This window comes from Brassica rapa, chromosome A05, assembly GCF_000309985.2.
Source record: "Brassica rapa cultivar Chiifu-401-42 chromosome A05, CAAS_Brap_v3.01, whole genome shotgun sequence".
NCBI lineage: Eukaryota > Viridiplantae > Streptophyta > Magnoliopsida > Brassicales > Brassicaceae > Brassica > Brassica rapa.
The window spans coordinates 27,076,041-27,095,057 of record NC_024799.2 but is presented as its reverse complement, the minus strand read 5'-3'; the positions used below and the strand labels follow the sequence as shown (position 1 = coordinate 27,095,057).

General features: G+C 37.6%; 6 protein-coding genes across 9 annotated transcripts; 4 read left to right on the top strand and 2 right to left on the bottom strand.

Annotated features, from left to right (window-relative positions):
- Positions 1 to 241: 241 nt before the first annotated feature.
- On the bottom strand, positions 242 to 1,509 carry LOC103870823. 2 transcript variants are annotated; one of them, XM_009148992.3, is made up of 3 exons: positions 1,124 to 1,509; positions 656 to 1,026; positions 242 to 455 (listed from the first exon to the last, which is right to left on the bottom strand). In XM_009148992.3, the coding sequence occupies exons 1-2, from the start codon at positions 1,424 to 1,426 to the stop codon at positions 670 to 672; spliced, it is 660 nt and encodes a 219-aa protein (XP_009147240.1). In that variant the 5' UTR covers positions 1,427 to 1,509; the 3' UTR covers positions 242 to 455; positions 656 to 669. The 2 variants fall into 2 exon arrangements, with proteins under 2 accessions (XP_009147240.1, XP_009147239.1); XM_009148991.2 differs by having other exon boundaries at positions 242 to 1,026.
- Positions 1,510 to 1,741: 232 nt separating this feature from the next.
- Positions 1,742 to 3,518, top strand: LOC103870821. The gene is given in 2 exon segments (XM_009148990.3): positions 1,742 to 2,844; positions 3,120 to 3,518. Coding segments are annotated over 2 exon segments (327 nt in total). The 5' UTR covers positions 1,742 to 2,786; the 3' UTR covers positions 3,389 to 3,518.
- A 38-nt stretch (positions 3,519 to 3,556) lies between these two features.
- On the bottom strand, positions 3,557 to 6,926 carry LOC103870820 (formin-like protein 11). The gene is made up of 4 exons (XM_009148989.3): positions 5,370 to 6,926; positions 5,098 to 5,288; positions 4,522 to 4,757; positions 3,557 to 4,437 (listed from the first exon to the last, which is right to left on the bottom strand). The coding sequence occupies exons 1-4, from the start codon at positions 6,680 to 6,682 to the stop codon at positions 3,718 to 3,720; spliced, it is 2,460 nt and encodes an 819-aa protein (XP_009147237.1). The 5' UTR covers positions 6,683 to 6,926; the 3' UTR covers positions 3,557 to 3,717.
- A 3,659-nt stretch (positions 6,927 to 10,585) lies between these two features.
- LOC103870819 (cell cycle checkpoint control protein RAD9A) lies at positions 10,586 to 14,742 on the top strand. 3 transcript variants are annotated; one of them, XM_009148985.3, is made up of 11 exons: positions 10,586 to 10,910; positions 11,373 to 11,492; positions 11,575 to 11,683; positions 11,867 to 12,118; positions 12,197 to 12,309; positions 12,396 to 12,460; positions 12,615 to 12,862; positions 12,948 to 13,092; positions 13,291 to 13,331; positions 13,416 to 13,585; positions 14,460 to 14,742. In XM_009148985.3, the coding sequence occupies exons 1-10, from the start codon at positions 10,806 to 10,808 to the stop codon at positions 13,541 to 13,543; spliced, it is 1,326 nt and encodes a 441-aa protein (XP_009147233.1). In that variant the 5' UTR covers positions 10,586 to 10,805; the 3' UTR covers positions 13,544 to 13,585; positions 14,460 to 14,742. The 3 variants fall into 3 exon arrangements, with proteins under 3 accessions (XP_009147233.1, XP_009147234.1, XP_009147232.1); XM_009148986.3 differs by having other exon boundaries at positions 14,442 to 14,742; XM_009148984.2 differs by lacking the exon at positions 14,460 to 14,742 and having other exon boundaries at positions 13,416 to 13,786.
- A 195-nt stretch (positions 14,743 to 14,937) lies between these two features.
- On the top strand, positions 14,938 to 15,728 carry LOC103870818 (protein RALF-like 22). The gene has a single exon (XM_009148983.3). It carries the CDS (start codon positions 15,172 to 15,174, stop codon positions 15,529 to 15,531), a length of 360 nt encoding a protein of 119 aa, XP_009147231.2. The 5' UTR covers positions 14,938 to 15,171; the 3' UTR covers positions 15,532 to 15,728.
- A 621-nt stretch (positions 15,729 to 16,349) lies between these two features.
- Positions 16,350 to 18,946, top strand: LOC103870817 (REF/SRPP-like protein At3g05500). Its single transcript, XM_009148982.3, has 3 exons — positions 16,350 to 17,568; positions 17,754 to 17,978; positions 18,282 to 18,946. The coding sequence occupies exons 1-3, from the start codon at positions 17,530 to 17,532 to the stop codon at positions 18,753 to 18,755; spliced, it is 738 nt and encodes a 245-aa protein (XP_009147230.1). The 5' UTR covers positions 16,350 to 17,529; the 3' UTR covers positions 18,756 to 18,946.
- Positions 18,947 to 19,017: the final 71 nt, after the last annotated feature.

Sequence of the window (19,017 nt, the reverse complement as noted above, 5' to 3'; positions counted from 1 at the left end):
CATTAAATCTTTGAGAAGATGATTCAAATTGATTATCATTGAGAAGATGATTCAAATTGATTATCTTGAACATCAACATTTAATAGGAAATATTATTATGACTATTAATTTAAACACAATTCAATTGAGATCATGATATCTATAACTAAATTGTTTTAAATTCATGTAATACAAAAAAAAAAAACAAGATAGTCTTAACGTAAATTATTCTTATGTTTGTAACTTTCTATGGCTTATCTTATGCATCAAACGTAATTACATTTTGATATTTATAATAGTAATATTACATACACGAGTAATCAAAGATTATTACAATTTCTTTTAAAAAAACAAAGATTATTATAATTTCATAACTTTTAAATCCACGAAATATGCAAATAGTTACAACATAAATAAGAAGTATTGTTGAATCTCTTTTAACTGCTCTCTTCCATCGCTTCAGTTACTCTTTTTAACTACCACATTGACAGTAAAAAAAGAAATCAGAAGTGAATTGTGTACCAATTGCCACTATATACGATCAAATGCTCTTCTAACCAAGTGTAGAAATTACATGTGCATCACAAATAAGAGGAAATCCATAGCAGGTTATTATATTATGCTATGTTTAATAATCAACTAAAATGTGATTCTCTCTTCTCTAGTCCAACATTACCCCTGTAACCCTGTTTAATTAGGTGGTGGAGCCGGTCTGCAAAAGATGGGATAAGTGATGCCTGCAGACCAAACCACCTTAGCTTGATATTCCACGAGAGGCGCATCAGGAGAGTCAGATTCTCTTGCAGCAAAGGTGATGTAGTACTTAGTCTTCGCTCCTGGGTCGAAATTAGCCCTCAATACATGCTCGAATTTCACATTCTTATTGTTTCTTCGGTTGTGTTTTTCAACACATTCACATGCCATGTCCCCGACGAACTCACGACCCGTGATACCTCCATACATTTTCGTTTCAAGATCCCGATGCGAGACTACAGCAATTCCAGACCAAGTGTACAAGGGGAGTTTACCCGATGACTCAAAGAAACCCTAAAAAAAACCCAAAATAAAAAAGGCAGTGATCTTTAGCTCTTATCCCCATGGTTTTTTTAAAAAAACATAACAAAAATGATGATATTATTACTACCTTGGTTTCGATGACCGTGCGATTGTAATAACGTGCTTTTTCCTGTAGATCCTCGTCTGAGTACTCGCTGTCGTCAGAGGGATGATATTCCCGCCCATCGAAACTATCCTTCTCCCAATATAAATCACTACCTTCCTCCTCTTCCTCCTCCTCTTCATCTCCGTCGACTTCCTCTTCGTCGGAATCCTCCTGGTCGTCTGTTTCCTCCAACTTGCGCTTCCCTAGCAAGGACGTATCAACGCCGGTGGAAGTTTCCATTGGCTCCGTCTCGATCAACGATTCCTCGCTTGATTTTGTAGCCATGTCGATTGTCAAACCCTAATTTCCCCTTACGATCCCAATTTGTTTTTTTTTTTTGTTGGTCTTTTTAAGTTGAGCTCAGAAGAAGACACATGTTTATTATGTAATAAAACAAACTTTTTAGTTTTTATCTTATTTACATAATAGTCCCTTCCTTTCTTGCATATTGACAATATAATACAATTTGAGCGGCCCAACGTCAATTGTGACTTTTTTTGGCGGTCGAAAATCGTTATTTAGTATGCAACTAATGTGATCCCTATCTATCAGATTAGTAGACTACCATGCAACTAATGTTCGAGTTTTTAACAGTTGGCATATACAATCAGGCCTGTATACAATACGAATACTCAAATATACTTTATTAAATCCCATTACCTATTTTGAAACACACAACATAGAATGATTTTTTGGAATCAAAACACGTGTTACATGATATAGGAATCTTGCTTCAGTTTGAACTTATTTGGTTTTGTTTTTTTTGTTTATCATGAAGAAAAGACAAGGCATGAAAAATGAGTTGAAGTAAATTTCTCCAAAAATCTATAGTAGTAGTCCAAGTGATCTAAATTGTGTAAGTCCCTGTGAACCAGATACTCCACATTGTGATGCTGGGATCGGAAGTAATTTTTTTAAAAATGTATATGCTTGAAAGAAAACCATAATCTGTGAATAAATCGTATTCATTACTTAAATTCCATCTAAACTCAGTGTGGATTCTTAGTTACTTGATACTTAAATCAGTGTAGTACACAAGTCTTTCTTGGACATAGAACACAGTACAAATCAAGATCGTAGATACACTACAATCATACAACAGCTTCGCTACCTCTTTTAAAGGATAGCGTCCATCGCTTCCAACCAGCACAATGGTAAGATAAAATTATCAATAATAATAATCCAAATCAAACATTTGAAAATCTCAGCAATGCAGGCTAATTATATGTGCAAAACATATATAGTATTACAGTTTTGTTTTCTTCACCTAATGTCACATATATCTAGTACAAAGATAAGACCAAAAAGTTTAGATGCACTATAATATTTGAAATTCTATATTAAATGGTGACAACTTGATATGCTTTGATATTATGGAAAGGTTGAGAATATTTGTTTATCTTATTAAAACCAAAGAGATTTTGTTGCCAAAAATGTGCCAATGAGATCTATACGGATTAGCTTATAAATTATTGAAATGTAATAAACTTCTGTTGTCAAATTCATGGTCAAACATTTCCATATTCTAATCAAATCAAATCTAATATTAACTCTTCAAGATATCTGGTCAAGCCATAACGTACCATTGCACTATATAAAGAACGATGAAGAACTGTTAGCAAAATTATAATATTCTCTTTGGAGAATGAAGAACGTTTCCTTTAAACTTGTGTTCTTGGTTGCTCTTCTTTCTCTTGTCTTTCGTAAGTAAATAAAATCTATTTCCCAGTCTGTAGCTATTTCCGTAAACATTCTGCACTTTGTAGTTTAACACATAACGATGGAATCATATATGTTTACAAAAAGAAGAAATGATAATCTATGCAATTAAAATCCATGTTACCTTTTAAATTCATGTGATAGGTTACGATCAAGAAGTTTTACATGTGAAATCTACTGATGGAGATTCATTAGTCTTTTTGTATTTTCTTGTTTATAATTTTTTTTTTGCTTGACTAACATATTATCACATTTGTAGGACAAGATCTAGTGAAGGGTAGGACATTGGTTCCAAATAGAGGCGGCGGGAATTATCACGACCCGATTTGTAACCCGGATGATCCCAACTGCGACAAACCTTGTAATCCAGAGAATCCAAATTGCGCCTTGAAACAACGTGACATAGATACAAATAGAGCCTACGGGAACTATCAGGACCCGCCTTGTGACCCGTATTATGATCCAAATTGCGTCAAACCCTGTAATCCAGAGAACCCAAATTGTTAATAGAAACAAGGCATTGGATAACGTCTAATATTAGCTTATTTATTGAATAAATGTGAACGTGTATATTCTCAGATTTGTATGGCTTATCTTATGCATCAACAGTTACATGATATTTATAATAATAATATTACTTAAGAGTAATCAAAGATTATTATAGTTTCAAACACACACAAAATCTTTTTATTCAAAGTAAAAAAAATACCAAAGTGGAGAAATATTATTTTAATCAAGATTTAACCATATGATACATATACAAATCCATGCATAACGATCTTCACATTACTCTGTCATCATCATAAACAACTTCATTAATAAAAAATCCTACAGAAACCAAACATTCAAACCTCTGTTCATCGAAATGGAGCCAAAGGGCTAGGGCTGTTAGGAACCCTAACACACCTCAACTCTCTACAAACTTGATCCAACATCCCAAGAAAGTCCCTAACAATCACAAAGATCCTCAACGGGTTCTTGTCATCTCCCCTTACGTCTCCATGAAAATACTCAGCGATCTCTCCAACCCTCTCCATTATCCTCTTCTCGTCTTCCCTCAACTCCTCCAAGCTCTTCTCTCCATATCTCAAGAACGAGCTCATTGAACTAACAAACGCTCTGTTCTCTTCGCTGCTCGCTAGACACCTCAACTGCTCTAACCCGTCTCTTAGGTTCGAAACCGAGCTAACGAGTCCTTCAAGATCAATCGTTGCCGTCTTCTTCACGTTACGTAGCTCAGTGTTAAGACCCGAGACAAGATCTAGCCCCATCCTTCTGTAATCCTCCTCTTTCTCCTCGGCTGTTTTATTTTTGTTTGGTCTCTGGTTCATAATCCGTCCCATGATGCTGTCCGAAACCCTGATTCCCTCAGACCTAGATATCTCTTGCACGACGAAGTGGAGCAGAGTTGTCTTCCCATCCGTGCCCTTCACGTCAGATAGCTTGAGCAGTGCGTCAAGCTTGAAGGCTTTCGCGCCGCCGCGGATGGTTCCTACATTCATCCTGTTGCCAGTCTTGAGGACAGCTTCTAAAAGCTTTAGGAATAACCTGCTTGACTTTAGCTCCTTGCAAGCTTCCTAATCAGGTAACTTTTAGTATTAATCACCCTACCTTGTAACGCAAGAAATCAACAAATGAAAGATAAATGAACACTGTACTACCTCAAGCATTGAGAAGGAGTTTCTGAGATGAACCACTTCGTCTTCAAACGTTTCTCTATAAAGCATTGCTTCAGCTCTTTGAAACGCAAATGGAACTCCCACAAGCGCCCTGAGAAATTTCTCAGCCGAGCCAAGTTCATCTACTGCTCCCTTGTAGCTACACAGCTTCAACTCTTCTTCTTTAGTCGGCACCATCTTCACCAACGCTTCTAGTTGTTGTAAGCACAAGCCTTCCCCTGTAACCAAAAAAAAACGATTTATAATCAGACCAGGCAGCCACTAAGTCCTACATTTTGGAAGTTGTGAAAAAGATTTAAATGTATCCGTCTCATTTTATATGCTGTTTTAAGTTTTTTTCAGGCAAATTAAAAATTATTAAATTAGTATTTTATCCCTAATTATTATATTTTTTATTTGATTATGTTAATTAATGAAGTAAAAGAATATGAGTAGAATTGGAAAAACTATCAAATAAATGCATTTAAGACATAAAACTAACAAATTTAAAATTCTAAAACGACAACTAATATAAAACGGAAAAAATATTAAGTTCTATCCGAGCTGCTCTTGGTTTACCTTTCCCCAAGGCAGAGCAGATTTGATCAGCTGTTGCATTTAGAGCTTTTAAGAGAATGGTGAAGTTCTGAAGTCTTTTAGGTTCAAGAAGGTGTTTCCCTGGTGATGGAGTCTTGCACTTCCCTTCTTCGTTCTTAGTGGAGGTTTGCATTGTGTATCCAAATAGCGACTCGATCATCTCTTCATCGAATCTGTGTCATCCACAAGACAAAATACACAATCAAACATTGTTGATTGTGGTTAAGCGACCAAAAGAAAGTTGTAAAACTTACTCAAAAGAGCTTGTTCTGATCTTATCCCAGACCATGGTTCTGTCCGGTGTAGCCCTGACTTTATCCCAATGAAGTGGTTTCAGCTTAGGCAACGGAGCTCCATCTTTACCTAACGGTGTACGTTGAGTAAAATCAAGAGACAGAGGAGGAGGAGGCGTTTTGTTCATTACTTGAGGTTGTTGTTGTAGTGACGGTGGCAGCGGCGGAGGTGGCGGAGGTGGCGGCAGAGGTTTAGAGGAAGAAGCAGAAACTTTTGCAGATAACTGCGACGAAAACGTCTGCGGTTTAGCCGTTTCAGGCGAAGACAGAGTGTGAAGAAGTCCTCTGTTTGAAAACTGCAGAAGCTGCGGTGGTGGTGGCGGCGGCGGCGGAGGTGGGGGATGAGATATTCCTGAGCATTCAGGAATATCTAGTTCCCGTTCTGAGAAGCGTTGAGAGGAGGATCCAATACCAGAAACAGAGGAAGAAGAAGCGTTCGAGAGTCTTGGATTTGAATACTGAGAGCCACCACCAACTGAATGAAAAGACTCTTCATCATCCTCTGAAGCAGAAACAGAGTGCTCTGTTTTTTCTTGCACCGACACAATCTCTTTAGTTGAGTAACTACCAGCATTGTCCGAATCTAATAAGATCTCCGTTTCTACGCTTCTCTTAACCTCTTCTTCACGCAACTCATCATCATTCTCCGTTTCTTTAACGAGAACAGAGCTCTGTCTCTCCAAATCGACACCAACCGAGTTTAAATACAAGAAGTCGAGAGTAGGGTTTATACTAACCTTCTGAGACTTCCTCTGCTTTCGTTTAAACGACAGCGTTTTACCGTTCTTCTTTCTAACTCTCGAGCAGAGACAGAGCACCACAACTACACAAACCACGAAGCCTATCCCACAAGCCGTTGAAACGACCAGAGGTACAAAAACTCCACCTTTCTCGTGTTTTCGCCTCTGAATCTCGTGTTGTCTCGGCGGATGCGTCCGTTGAGGCAGCGGACGGCGGAGATGCGGAGGTATTGGCCGTTGGGGAGCTGGAGAGTACGCCGGAGACTCCACTGGACCACCGTTTGGAAACGGAGACGGCGAGGGAGCCGGCCAAGGAGACGCGGCGAGGTTTCTTCTCCGGGGAGTAGAGGGTTTGATCAAATCGAGTAAAGCTCGAAACTTTTCCAAAACAGTGAGTTTTTTCTTCTCGCCACCGTCTTCTCCGACGAGTTTTCCGATATGGGTCCGGTATCTCTCATCAGCAGAAATGCTACAGCATTGTAATGATATTGCCACTACAATGATCATGAGAAAGATCTGTCGAAAGTAAACCATCTTTTATGCTTCTGTCTACAGATCTTTCTTATGTAATAAAAAGGACAAATCTTCACATCTATAAATCACAAAAAGGAAACCAATTTATTACACAAAACACTCTTTTTATTTATAAAATCTTTGGTGTTCTTTTGTTTCAGACTTTAATGCTACTCCAAGGAACCCCTGAACTCTGCAACTGTAGTTGTACTGGTAATGGTCTCCATTAACTCTCTTTGCAGTGTAACACTTGCTAATTTTTGCAATTTATACCCCACCAGTTTAATAATCTCTTAAATATAAAAATATCTACTTTTGTTATTAAACAAATTGAATAAATGGACTAATGTCAGTTTTAATATCATTAGATTTTGCAGTGTATTAATGTGGTGACATTTGGAAGCTTTTTAGTTTAAGTTGAACACTGCTCTTTTGTTTTTAGGAGGAGATTAAAAACAGTTTTATAAAGAGACAATCTGAGAAGCAAAGGAGAGAGAAGCATGGAGGTGTTGGTGTGAAGTGGGTCCTGCTATTGTTGGCTTGTAGAAACATTTGGTAATTTACTGTACAAGCTTTCTTGTTCCTCTCAACCCACCATTGTTTTATGAGGCAAATACAATAAAAATTTATTTGTATTTATTGTATAGAATTTATTCTTGTGTTGTATAGGAATCTGTATTTTTCATAAAAAGAATCTGAATTTGTATACGCATACCTAATTACATTCACATGTTTTTCTTACACATACCTAATTACATTCATATGTTTTTCTCGTTAGTTATTTAGGGGGTTTTTAATGACTCTTTGAAAGCTGTTTGCTGTGATGGTTTAGTGTGACAGAATGTGTAACTTGGCCTTCCAGGTCAAACTTAAGATATGAAAATTATTGTTACAATATGTAATATATTTAAATGAGAATATAATTTTCTGTGTAGAAACAAGATAGTTATCATAGAGTCTATTATAAGATATTACTGTGTCTCGTTTGGTCACATCCTCTCTGGCTCTCTCAGTCCTGTATGAAAGATTGATATCTTACTGCAGAGACAGTAAGAGAATATAAATAATTCACCCGTATGTATGATAATCTTACATTTATTCTTACGGTTTCTGTTTCCGAAGCTTCTGATGAATGAAAAAACTAAGAACTTTAATTGGGTTCTGGTATAACAGACCAATAGGTGGGTGGTGACGAAATATAGTTGAAACAATTATTCTATGCAAACTTCTCTATCTTTAGTCGCATTCTAAAGCTTCCCAAAGTGAGATGGTTACTTCATAGTTTCACAATGTAGGTGTGAAAGATTGTTTGGTAGGATATGATGTTGATTTCCTTTGGGATGTTCTAATATTAGTTTAACATAATGAAGGGCTTTTAGAAAGGTAACTTTTGATTGCGCTTTTAAGAATAGTTTTAAATAATGATCAAAGTAAGATAGCTGATTGCTTGGTATCTAACATATCGCATGACATGTGTGTCCTAGGAAATAAACATTGGAAAAATGTATTTACTTTCTTAAAAAATTATCTGCTAAGAGGTTAAGATTCTGAGAATTGTGTTTCAGTCCAATCTCTCATCACTTCAATGATAGACGTCTAACATGGGAAAATAATTATTCGTAGTAGATCCTATTATTTAACTATTGAGATTGAAACTGAGATCAATTTCTACACCATGTTTGTTACCAATTGTTTTCACTTTTATTATTTGGTTCAGTTAACTACTTTGTGTCAGCAACTTTGACCTACGTGGGGCCAAAAGCTGGATGGACTTGTCTTGAATGATATTCAACGTATATACAATAATTTGTTATTATTGGAATAGTATACATACTTTTTCCGACTTTCCGACGAATATTATACAAACCCGGTTCTCTTTCGTCAACATATACAAACCTCAAAATATATATATATATTATTTTATCACAAAAATATTTACATTGAACTTGCATTAAGTCAAAATAACCTTTATTAGATCCGTATTTCATGGTATAAAAGTATATCACTTGAGACGGTCGATCGCTGATAAACAATGCAACTGTATATTTTATTCAAGATTAAAATATAAAAAGAGAATGGGACCAACAACTGAAAACACTATATTATAAACCAGAAATATAACATCAATTTAATGAAAATATATTCCTGGTCATAATAAATTAGCAGCTATATATATGTATCATAAGTATATTCGGCTACGTGATTCTCTAACAAACATATATCTATGTTATGTAGCATAAGAACTAAATCGACGATACATTCATCCTACGCGGTCACGGTACCGTAGATCACGCAATGATAACGTGAATTATTACAATTTTTTCAAAATGTGGGTGTTACTTATCAATCAAATAAACTAAACGAATTTAGAAGTCAAAAGATTTTAAAGTCAACGTATCGAGAACACCAGTGTGACTTGTGAAACCATGATTTGGGGATGATTTTACAAAAAGTATCTAACTTTTTGTCATAATTAAAAGTTGATAGCGGAAAGTTACAACTTTTTGTCAGCATTTAACAGAGTCATTTCAAAAGAGTTTATCACACAATCTATGTTCTATCTATATTTAGTAATAAAATAAAAAGAAATCCATATTTACAGAGAGTTGTTTGTACCTACTTTGTCTTGAGAATAAAGTAAAGAAACATTTCAGAGAAACAAACAAAAATTTAAATACAAATATACTAACCCATGACTTGTCGGACTCGGATATACATATATCACATGGTTGCTATAGAGGTTGAAGATTCCATTTGAGAGAAAAAACAATAATAAAATAATGAGTTTATCTTTTTTTTTTTTCCGTCGATTAGAAATTTGATTAACGGGCCTAAACCCCAAGTCCAACATACAAACGGCCATGAAAGACGGCCCAAAAAAATACAACACAATTCCGGGCCCAAGGCCCAAACAAAGAAAACCCTAGGAGACGAGAGGCTCCGCCGCCGCGCGGACAAACGCTACGGCTCCGACGACGCCCTCGCTTCGAAACAACACCGGGTAATCAACCGACGATTCACCTGGATCCACCGGAACTCAGAGACCCACACCATCACCACCGCAAACGTCTTCAACTCGAGTGAACCCAAAGGCGGAGAGAATCAATCGACTGTGCGAGATCTCATCCGAAACCATTCATGACAATCACCGAGAGGAAGGCTTCACGCGAAACCATCACCGTTAACCATGGTCGAGCTTCGATCGTCCTCTGACGTCGTCGCCCCCAATCCAACCCAAACTCAAAGCGAAAAGACTAAAAGGAAAAAAAACAGACTAACCCTAAAACGGAACTAGGGAAAAACAAACAGACGGCGAGGCAAGGCATGGAACGCCTTCACCCCCCGTGACTTAGACCGACGACGGCAGAGCTGATGAAGCCTCCACCTCGCGGGGACAGGAACCGGCGTCGACAGAGCTAGGGGAGCATCTGCCTCCCGGAGGCAAAACCAAAAAGCCGAACAAAGAACTTCACCGCGCCTTCCACAACACAACCGCGCCTTTACGCCAGAGACAGATCCGCCACCGGCGGCCTTGTTCCAGAACTCAGGAAAGGCGGAGGAGAGAGGAGACGAGAACAAAGTGAAGATCGAGAGCTGTAACGGTGGCTTGAGGGGCTCCGGTGACGGCACGCACGCTCACGCGCCGGCCGCCCACCGGACCCGATTCTAGATCTGCTTTCTCTCTCTCGGACCAACTTGACCTCAACTTGTGATGACTTCTCCTCATTAAATAATGAGTTTATCACCTTTTTGTTTTTACAGAAGAAAAACTGAAATTAAATAACTGCCGATTTTAGGAGACGTGATTGGGGATAAAGGTTTACAGTACAATTTCGAGATTTGTCTCTGTCACGACTCACGCGTACGCAACTGATAGAATCTGTCCCTTTTCTTTTAATAAATGCTAGTTAAGAATGCTCACCAAACAATGGTGCCACTATCCATAAACGGGCCTAATTAAAGTTTTCCGTTACAAGCCCATATCCATTAACATAGGCCCATTATAAATAATTTACTGTTTGTTTTTGTTGTTAATATATTTTCGCGCTTCGCCGCAGCTTTCAGGCTTCCATGTCAATCCCGCCATAAAATCACTGAGCCAAAATTGATTTTCTTCACGGGCAGAGAGAGAGAAAGAGAGGAGATGGAGTTTAGTATAAGCGGCAACGCGCTCAAGACCTTCGCTAGATCCATAATCTGCCTCGCTCGCGTCGGCAACGAGCTCGTCGTTCAAGCTTCCCCTACACAGGTGCCCCCAGATCCGCACCTGTCTCTTCCCTATTCGTTTTATTCGCTTTTCGTTCGATCGCAACTCTAATTTAGACTAATTAGTGAGGATTTTGCAATTTGATTTGACTATAAGTTGCAATTTCGTAAATTAGTACAGACGGTTAGGGTTACAATTGGGATAAGTGAGGTCGAGGTAGAGAGTTAAGCTGAATAGGTTTGATTATTAGCCGGTTTAGATTGGTTTAGTGTACATGTAATTTAATCATGGTTTAGTCCGGTTTAGTACTTTACTTTATATACTTGTAAATGTAAAAGATGATATTATTCAATCTAGTTAGTTACCAAATGAGTCATTTACAAGTATATAAAGTAAAGTACTAAACCATGATTAAAATTACATGTACAATGAACCAATGTAAACCGGCTAATATTGATTGTTTATAAATTCTCGGATTGAGACTAATTTTGTTTGATTATGCAGTTGGGATTGCACACTTTGAACGCTTCGCGTTCTGCGTATCAGTCCATCACATTCGAGTCGAGTTTCTTTGATGCTTATGCTGTTCAAGGTCCTCAAGCTCATTTCAGCGTCCTTTTGAAGGTACTTTACTTATTTATCATGAAGGTTTTTTGGATGGAGACGAATGAGTTCTTTGGTGGTCTAAGATATCACTTTTCTCCAGGCTGTTTGTTCTGTTCTTAGGACCCCTGTCGCTAGCATTGATCATATGACTGTGCAGTTGCCAGATCATGACGCGTCTAAGGTCAAGTGGGCATTGGAATGTTACAGTGGTACAGTCCTTAGTTTTTTACACATGTTTATTAGATAAAAGTAGCATTATCTAATTTGTAAATGTTTATTGGGACCTCTACTTGTTAAGTAACGTTCTAATTGTTTACAGATTACGTTAAAGACTATGATTATGATGTTAGTTCGTTTGGAGCCTTATTTCAATGTTTCTCTATTATGTGCAGGTATGAAGAAAACATATTGGATTACTTGCAATGTGGAACCAGATATACAGCATCTATCGCTTGACAGGAGTAGGTTTCCGAGTAGTTTGGTTGTGCATCCTCGGAATCTGAGCAAGTTGCTTGGAAACTTCCAGTCATCCCTCCAAGAGATTACAATAATCGCTACAGACCAAACTTCTTTTCCCTCTGATGCTGCTAGTGAAATAGGTGGGAAAGCTGTTGAGTTCCAGAGCTATGTGGATCCGACCAAAGGTTATGACTATGAAATAATGCAAAGATTGGATTAGTCAGGCTCTTAATGTAAGGCTGCTAATAATTTTTCAAACGCAGATGGTGACTCTTTGTTACATACTAAGCTATGGATAGATCCATCAGAAGAATTTTTGCAGTATACTCACGCAGGTGATCCTATTGACATCACATTTTCTTTGAAGGAACTAAAGGTATAACCTTCCTCCACCTGAAGCCTGGTTTGAATTTTATCCAACTTTCTTTGTGTTTATGAAGAATTGTCTTCAATAAATTTCAGGCCTTTCTTTCATTCTGTGAGGGTTGTGAAGCCGACATTCATCTATTTTTCGAAAAAGCTGGCGAGTAAGAACCATCTCTTTCCCATCTTATCTATCTCGCTTAATAAGTTTAAGAGCAAATAGATTCTGGAAAATACTTCTAAAAATGGTTATAGTCTTAACAAGTGCATGTGCTTCTCAAATATGTTAGCTAAATGAGCCATGTAATTTGTTGCCAGGCCAATACTGATGGCTCCAAAATTTGGGTTGGGTGATGGGTCAAGCTCAACTTTTGATGCCACACTCGTTCTCGCGACGATGCTTGTGTCTCAGCTTCAGGAAGGGGTTCCTCCAGGACCTCCGGAAGCAGCGAACTCCACAGGCGGCAATGCTGCCGAGCAAGTGGGATCAGAGCCTCAAGAACGGTCTAGACAGAGTGCATTTGAGCAACCATCTGATCACACACGAGTTTGGTCTGAACTTTCAGGTAGTAATTAATCTAATGGCTGTGATTATTTTGTATTCGTCATTTTGTCTGATAACTAACACCTTAGTAACATCGATGCCTTAAGGAACTGGCACTAAGAGCATTAGCGGTTCTGAAGAGAGGCCACAGGCTCAGGGACAACAAGACGTGAATATCCAAAGAATCAGAGAGATGGACATATCAAAAGGTGGAGCACCAGCTGGAGACAATGCTCCCGGACCTTCTAACTCGTATCCTTCACATTACATCTCTATCACAATACACTTCTTGGCCTGCTTAGCTGTTAACCATTAAGTCATAGTCCATAACCGCTTGGCTAATATCTAATTGTGTAGTTGCAATTGACTTCTAAGGTGCACTTCTTAGCCATATCTAGAGTGGATGTTCTTCTTTCAGTATATGCTTTGTTATCTTTGACTTTTTGTCAGCCAACGTCCCACACAGATGGATCACGCGGAAGGATCTCGAGGTACCTTCAGAAAAACAATTCTACAGCCTTGTCTTTGTTACTTATCCGAAAAAAGTATTTATCTCTCTGTCACTTGTTCCTCAGTACGAGCTGAGAACAACCAAAGCTTCTCCCAGCGTCATCCTAGTAATTGGGTAGACGCAAGTGAGGATGAAGACGAGGACGAGGACGACGGTGTTGAGGCGACGCCACCTCATAATGATGATTATTAACTCAAAAGTCTCTTCCCCTTGTAACTCATCTCATTTTAAAAGGTACCCACCACTATCTCTCTCTTTATACGCTTAGATAAGTAAAAGATGGCCAACAAATCCAAAGAAACAAAATGTAATCATGGAATCTTTGTTTTAGGAGCATTACCTCTGCATCACATTTTCTCCTTGCTTAATTAGACGATTCCATCAATTATTACGTATGATAAGTTTCTATCTATCCTGTGTTATGTTTCTCCAAAACAAAAAGTATAAAAATGTGTCGTGTCATTTCTAATCATTACTACTTTATAAATGTTTTAACAACCATATTTTGAAATAAAATAAAATAATAACCATATGATTTGTTAGTAATCTATCAAAAATATTTGAAAACGCAATCGAATAAAAGCAAAATGTTTATTGTCAGCATTAGATTATAAAATTTGGGTTAAATGGGCCAGTTGGCTCTTGGGATAAACTTGGTAACGCGTAAGCGCCGGCCTTGGTGATCTGCGACTTGGACCCACTTTTTGTTCTTAACGGTTTCGGCGCATGTTACGCGCCATCGACGTGGAGGGGAAAAGATAGATAATAGTGGCCTAATAAAAAGACAAGCTAGCCGTTGTTCTCTCATTTGATAAATGAGTTTGGTATTGGGTAAAGATTCTCCATACCATTCTTTAACGTTCTTACATAAATTTATGTGATAAGAATGTTTATATAATACATTCTGCAGAAAGGGTGAGAGTTCTGGATCATTTAACGGTCTCTGACTCACACACATTGATTACCTTTCATTTCATAAGAAAAATGATCACCTAGAAATAGTGCTACACATGAATGGCGAAGTGTATAAAAAATAATCTGTGACAATATTTTTTAAAGAGTGGTTTACATGTCTTCTTCACTCACATAGGCTTTTTTTACTTGCAAGACCAAGTTGCATCTTGGCCGATAGAGCGATAATGAAAAGGACAAACCGGTCAACCATCTGCTGCCTAGCGATGCCCATTAATTACGTAAAAGGCATTATCTAGCTTTTCGGCTCTCTGATGCAAAATAAATTAAACATTTGTGAGGGTTACTTGAAACTTGTAATAACACTGTGCATAACAAATAATTTGTCCATTCAAGACCCAAGTTTCTATTGTTAAATGCATATTATTTGTTAAAAAAATGATGTTAAATGTTGCAATGGAACCAAATTGTAATTTTCAGATTTTATGTTGAAGCCGTCCTAATTAACTAGACAAGTCATGGGTGCACGAAAACATATCTATGGAAGCTTGAGATTAAGCCAGCGAATATTTCAAAGCCTAGAGAGACTGTAATTTATGATTTTATTAATACAAAGCATATGCGACAATTGCGTATAAATCATTTTCATGAGTAATAAACAAAAGAAAAAACGCGTACCTGTTCTTAAAAAATAAATAAATAAATGGCATTTTCGTTAATATACCCACACAGAAGCCTGTTGTAATAAATTTCTCATGTTATAAGAACCTAGACAGCAATGCTTAACTTGTTGTCTTCAGCTAAGCACAGAATCAAGTTTCAGACAGAGAGAGAGGAAAACAAAACAGACGACTAAAGAACTCTGTAAAGCCTCTGATTTATCCAGAAGGTTTAGTTAAAGAAAGACGATGAACTCTCGGGCGATCTACGCCGTCATAGCCATCCTCGCGATCGTAATCTCAGCCGTCAACGCAAGCGTCGGCGACTTCGGAGGCTCGCTTGACTTCGTACGGACAGGATCTTCTTCACTCTTCTCAGGATGCAAAGGATCCATCGCTGAGTGTATAGCTGAGGAAGAGGAGATGGAGTTCGACTCCGATATCAGCAGGCGCATTTTAGCGCAGAAGAAGTATGTTAGCTACGGTGCGATGAGGAAGAACAGTGTGCCTTGCTCGCGCCGTGGAGCTTCGTACTACAACTGCCAGCGTGGCGCTCAGGCGAATCCTTACCGCCGTGGATGCAGCACCATCACAAGGTGCAGACGTTGAAGAATAAAGTAATTTAAATTCTTATTTTGCCGTTTGTGTTTCGATTTATTTGTTCTTTTAATTTATTTTCCGGGATATATATAATATGAGTTTGATTATACACAATGGAGACTATAGTCTTTGTTTTGGAACAAAATGCTTATTGTTTGGTTGTTCTTGTTCATATAAATAAATGATTCAAAGTTGCTTAGATTAAAGATAGTTATTAGTCCAAGAAGTTATTGAGATCTGCGCGTAGTATTGTGTTGTGACATTTAAAAATTAAAATTTTGAATCTGAGTTCTGGAATAGAGGATTTATATGTCGACTGTATGATTAATTATGTATAGTCTGGAAACAGAAATGAATTCCTTTAATAGTTGTTGGTGGCATGTTGCTAATAATGTAATGATGGGACCATCACAGCCTAACACGCTGAATTCAAATCATTTTCCTCAATTCATATTGTATTATTTATCTTCTTGGAAACTTCGTTTCTCTGTAGTTCATTGTTCTTTGGATTTTCATTACAATTAGTATCCATAGTTGGATACTTTTATAAACGTTGAGGCTTTCCATAGGCGAAGATTAACCAGATTACGAATGCATAAACATGAAAATATATATTTTTTTTTTATAAACATGAAAATATGCGTAATTAGCAATTTGGCATGCAAATGTCAAGTACACACAATAAACCCTATGGTGCTTTTGTTTGAATCATGTTTTAGTCTTTTGCTCATATTCTACATTGGCAGTGTTAATAACCCCTATGGTGCTTGGTGCATATGTATCACCAGGGCCGGCTCATTGGAGGGACAAGCGGTGCGACCACTCACGAACATGCGTAAATTATCGGTTGTATGTTCTATTGGGCCTTTTATCCATATTATGGGCTTCGTTGATCACTTAATCAAGTCGGTATCTCGTGTTTAAGAGTTCGTGTGACGCCCTAAATCCGTTTTTTCACTTTATTACTTGTTGTCGCAATCACAAACAAAGTTAAATACACGAAGATTAACATTTCTGAACAGTGAAACATGCATGATATAGTTTTTTTGGACTGGTAGGTTATTACTGAGATACACACACCCCCGAGAGAAACAAGCAGGTAAACCTGTGTGAAGCGACCCGTTACTCTATCATGCAAACCAAACCTCAAGTACGCTACTATACATATGTCGGAGAGACGGGTCAGAAAAAATGGAACAACGCATTTCTTATAGTAAGTAGCTCAACACATTCATATATGTATTTGTTATCTACATCTTAATGATGCTTCCATATTTTTAGGATTGATGGTTCATCAACATGTTTACAAAACAAAGTCTGATCTGTTTCTCCAAATTGACTGAGACATATATAATATCTATTTTTTTTTTTTTTTTTTTTTGTAACAATATAATATAATATCTATTTTATATTCACAAAAATCTCATTAAAGATCGGATGGTTTCAAAGCTTAGTATATATGTATTCCTCGTTTTATAATTTTATCTAGTGGTTTATTTTTGTATCTACTAACATGCTCTTCAGTAACATTTCATGTATACTTGCATGCTCTTCAGTAACATTTTTCTTAGTCATTGTAGAGAAAGCAATACAACTTTTGTTTTGATGCACATTATAAACATGTGCGGTTATGAAACAAGAAAATCCTACACGTTACGATTATGTAATTTATGTTCTACACACATGTAGAATCTTCTTCTTTTAATAAAGTTTTGATTATATAATCCATTTTCGGCAAATATAAAAACAGTTTATAATTTTTCTTTTCTTAGCTTATATGTTTACTTAACCCACACGTCGTCAACGCCCGCCCATAGGACATGGATGGTTACGAAACCGAACACACGCGTGCACGCGTAGTCTACAGCATTCACACGTGCCAAAACCATGTTATATAAACAAACCTAAAGCACGCTAATTCCTCATCACCATCACATTGTTTTGTTCGTCAAATTCAACTTAAAAAATCTCTCTAAGAAGAATCGTCGTCTCTTCATACGAACGATCATGGCACAAACCGATATCAATCAGCCGAAACTAGATATGGTAATCATTTAATCTGAACGTCTTATCGATTCTCGTCTCAAATATCTGGTTCATCTTTTCTAGGATTTGATTGTTATGGATCGTAGTTCATATTAACTATCATGCATGTGGAGAAGATTAGGATTAACGAATTTAATTGTGAAACCTAATCTATGTTGGTTAATTACAATAAGTGAAAATTTCAGACAAAGGAGGAGAAAGAGAGGTTGAAGTATTTGGAGTTCGTGCAAGCTGCTGCTGTTGAAGCATTGCTTCGCTTTGCTCTCATTTACGCAAAGGCCAAGGACAAGTCTGGTCCTTTGAAACCAGGTGTTGAATCCGTTGAAGGAGCTGTCAAGACTGTGGTCGGTCCTGTCTACCACAAGTACCATGACGTCCCCGTCGAGGTTCTTAAATACATGGACCAGAAGGTAATCCCTAGTTTTAAATTTCGCTTGTTATTTTTATTTATTCTGATACGAAGAAAACAGAGGAATGATGACGTGGCAGAGTCGCTGAGCTGAGCATAGGGGCCCACTTCCAATTTTTTCGTTTTTATTAAAAAATATATATTAAATTTAAATAGTGTTATAAAATGTAATAATATAAATATTTAATTCCAATACTCAACAAAAATCAAATACATTTGTTAATTTATTTTAAAAAATAATAATTATTAGGTAAAAAAAATTGTTTGCCCAATGGCGCCTAACAGGTTGAGCGGGCCCTTGCAGGTTGACATGTCCGTGAGTGAGCTTGACCGCCGTGTCCCACCAGTGGTCAAACAAGTGTCTGCACAAGCCATCTCAGCTGCTCAGATAGCTCCCATCGTGGCTCGTGCTTTAGCCACTGAGGTTAGACGTGCTGGCGTTGTGGAAACCGCTTCTGGGGTGGCTAAATCCGTATACACCAAGTACGAGCCTGCAGCTAAGGAGTTGTATGCAAGCTACGAGCCGAAAGCGGAGCAGTGTGCAGTTTCGGCTTGGAAGAAGCTGAACCAGCTTCCTCTGTTCCCGAGGCTGGCTCAGGTCGCTGTACCGACAGCTGCTTTCTGCTCTGAGAAGTACAATGATACGGTGGTGATGGCTGCCGAGAAAGGGTACAGGGTCTCATCGTACATGCCTTTGGTTCCAACAGAGAGGATCTCAAAGATCTTTAGGGACGAGAAGACTGAGACTAAGCCGTTGGAGTTTCATCCACTTGATTGATTTGAGTGGTTTGTAGTGTGTTGTTTGGTTTGATGTGAACCGGATATTGGTTAGCGACTGGTCCCTGGTTCTGGTTCTTTCGTTTCTTCGTTTTTATGTTTTCTTTGAATATTTCGTTCGAGTATAATACCAAAAAAATGTATACTTTTATGTTTCGAGTATCGTATAAAAAGCTTTATTGTGTTTGTTTATAGGATAAACCAAATTAACTCAAATATTTTTATTCGAAATATCAAAAATTATCTAAATTATTTGATACTTT

Excerpts from the sequence above, each read along its gene's own strand:
- LOC103870823 (XM_009148991.2), bottom strand. The coding sequence starts at position 1,426 with ATGGCTACAAAATCAAGCGAGGAATCGTTGATCGAGACGGAGCCAATG. Across the intron at positions 1,027-1,123 it reads GCACGGTCATCGAAACCAAG|GGTTTCTTTGAGTCATCGGG; the intron begins GTAGTAATAATA and ends GGTTTTTTTTAG.
- LOC103870820 (XM_009148989.3), bottom strand. The coding sequence starts at position 6,682 with ATGGTTTACTTTCGACAGATCTTTCTCATGATCATTGTAGTGGCAATA. Across the intron at positions 5,289-5,369 it reads ATCAGAACAAGCTCTTTTGA|ATTCGATGAAGAGATGATCG; the intron begins GTAAGTTTTACA and ends TGGATGACACAG. Across the intron at positions 4,758-5,097 it reads CTGCTCTGCCTTGGGGAAAG|GGGAAGGCTTGTGCTTACAA; the intron begins GTAAACCAAGAG and ends TTTTGGTTACAG.
- LOC103870819 (XM_009148985.3), top strand. The coding sequence starts at position 10,806 with ATGGAGTTTAGTATAAGCGGCAACGCGCTCAAGACCTTCGCTAGATCC. Across the intron at positions 12,310-12,395 it reads TTTCTTTGAAGGAACTAAAG|GCCTTTCTTTCATTCTGTGA; the intron begins GTATAACCTTCC and ends AATAAATTTCAG. Across the intron at positions 13,093-13,290 it reads GCTCCCGGACCTTCTAACTC|CCAACGTCCCACACAGATGG; the intron begins GTATCCTTCACA and ends ACTTTTTGTCAG.
- LOC103870818 (XM_009148983.3), top strand. The coding sequence starts at position 15,172 with ATGAACTCTCGGGCGATCTACGCCGTCATAGCCATCCTCGCGATCGTA.
- LOC103870817 (XM_009148982.3), top strand. The coding sequence starts at position 17,530 with ATGGCACAAACCGATATCAATCAGCCGAAACTAGATATG. Across the intron at positions 17,569-17,753 it reads ATCAGCCGAAACTAGATATG|ACAAAGGAGGAGAAAGAGAG; the intron begins GTAATCATTTAA and ends TGAAAATTTCAG. Across the intron at positions 17,979-18,281 it reads TTAAATACATGGACCAGAAG|GTTGACATGTCCGTGAGTGA; the intron begins GTAATCCCTAGT and ends GGGCCCTTGCAG.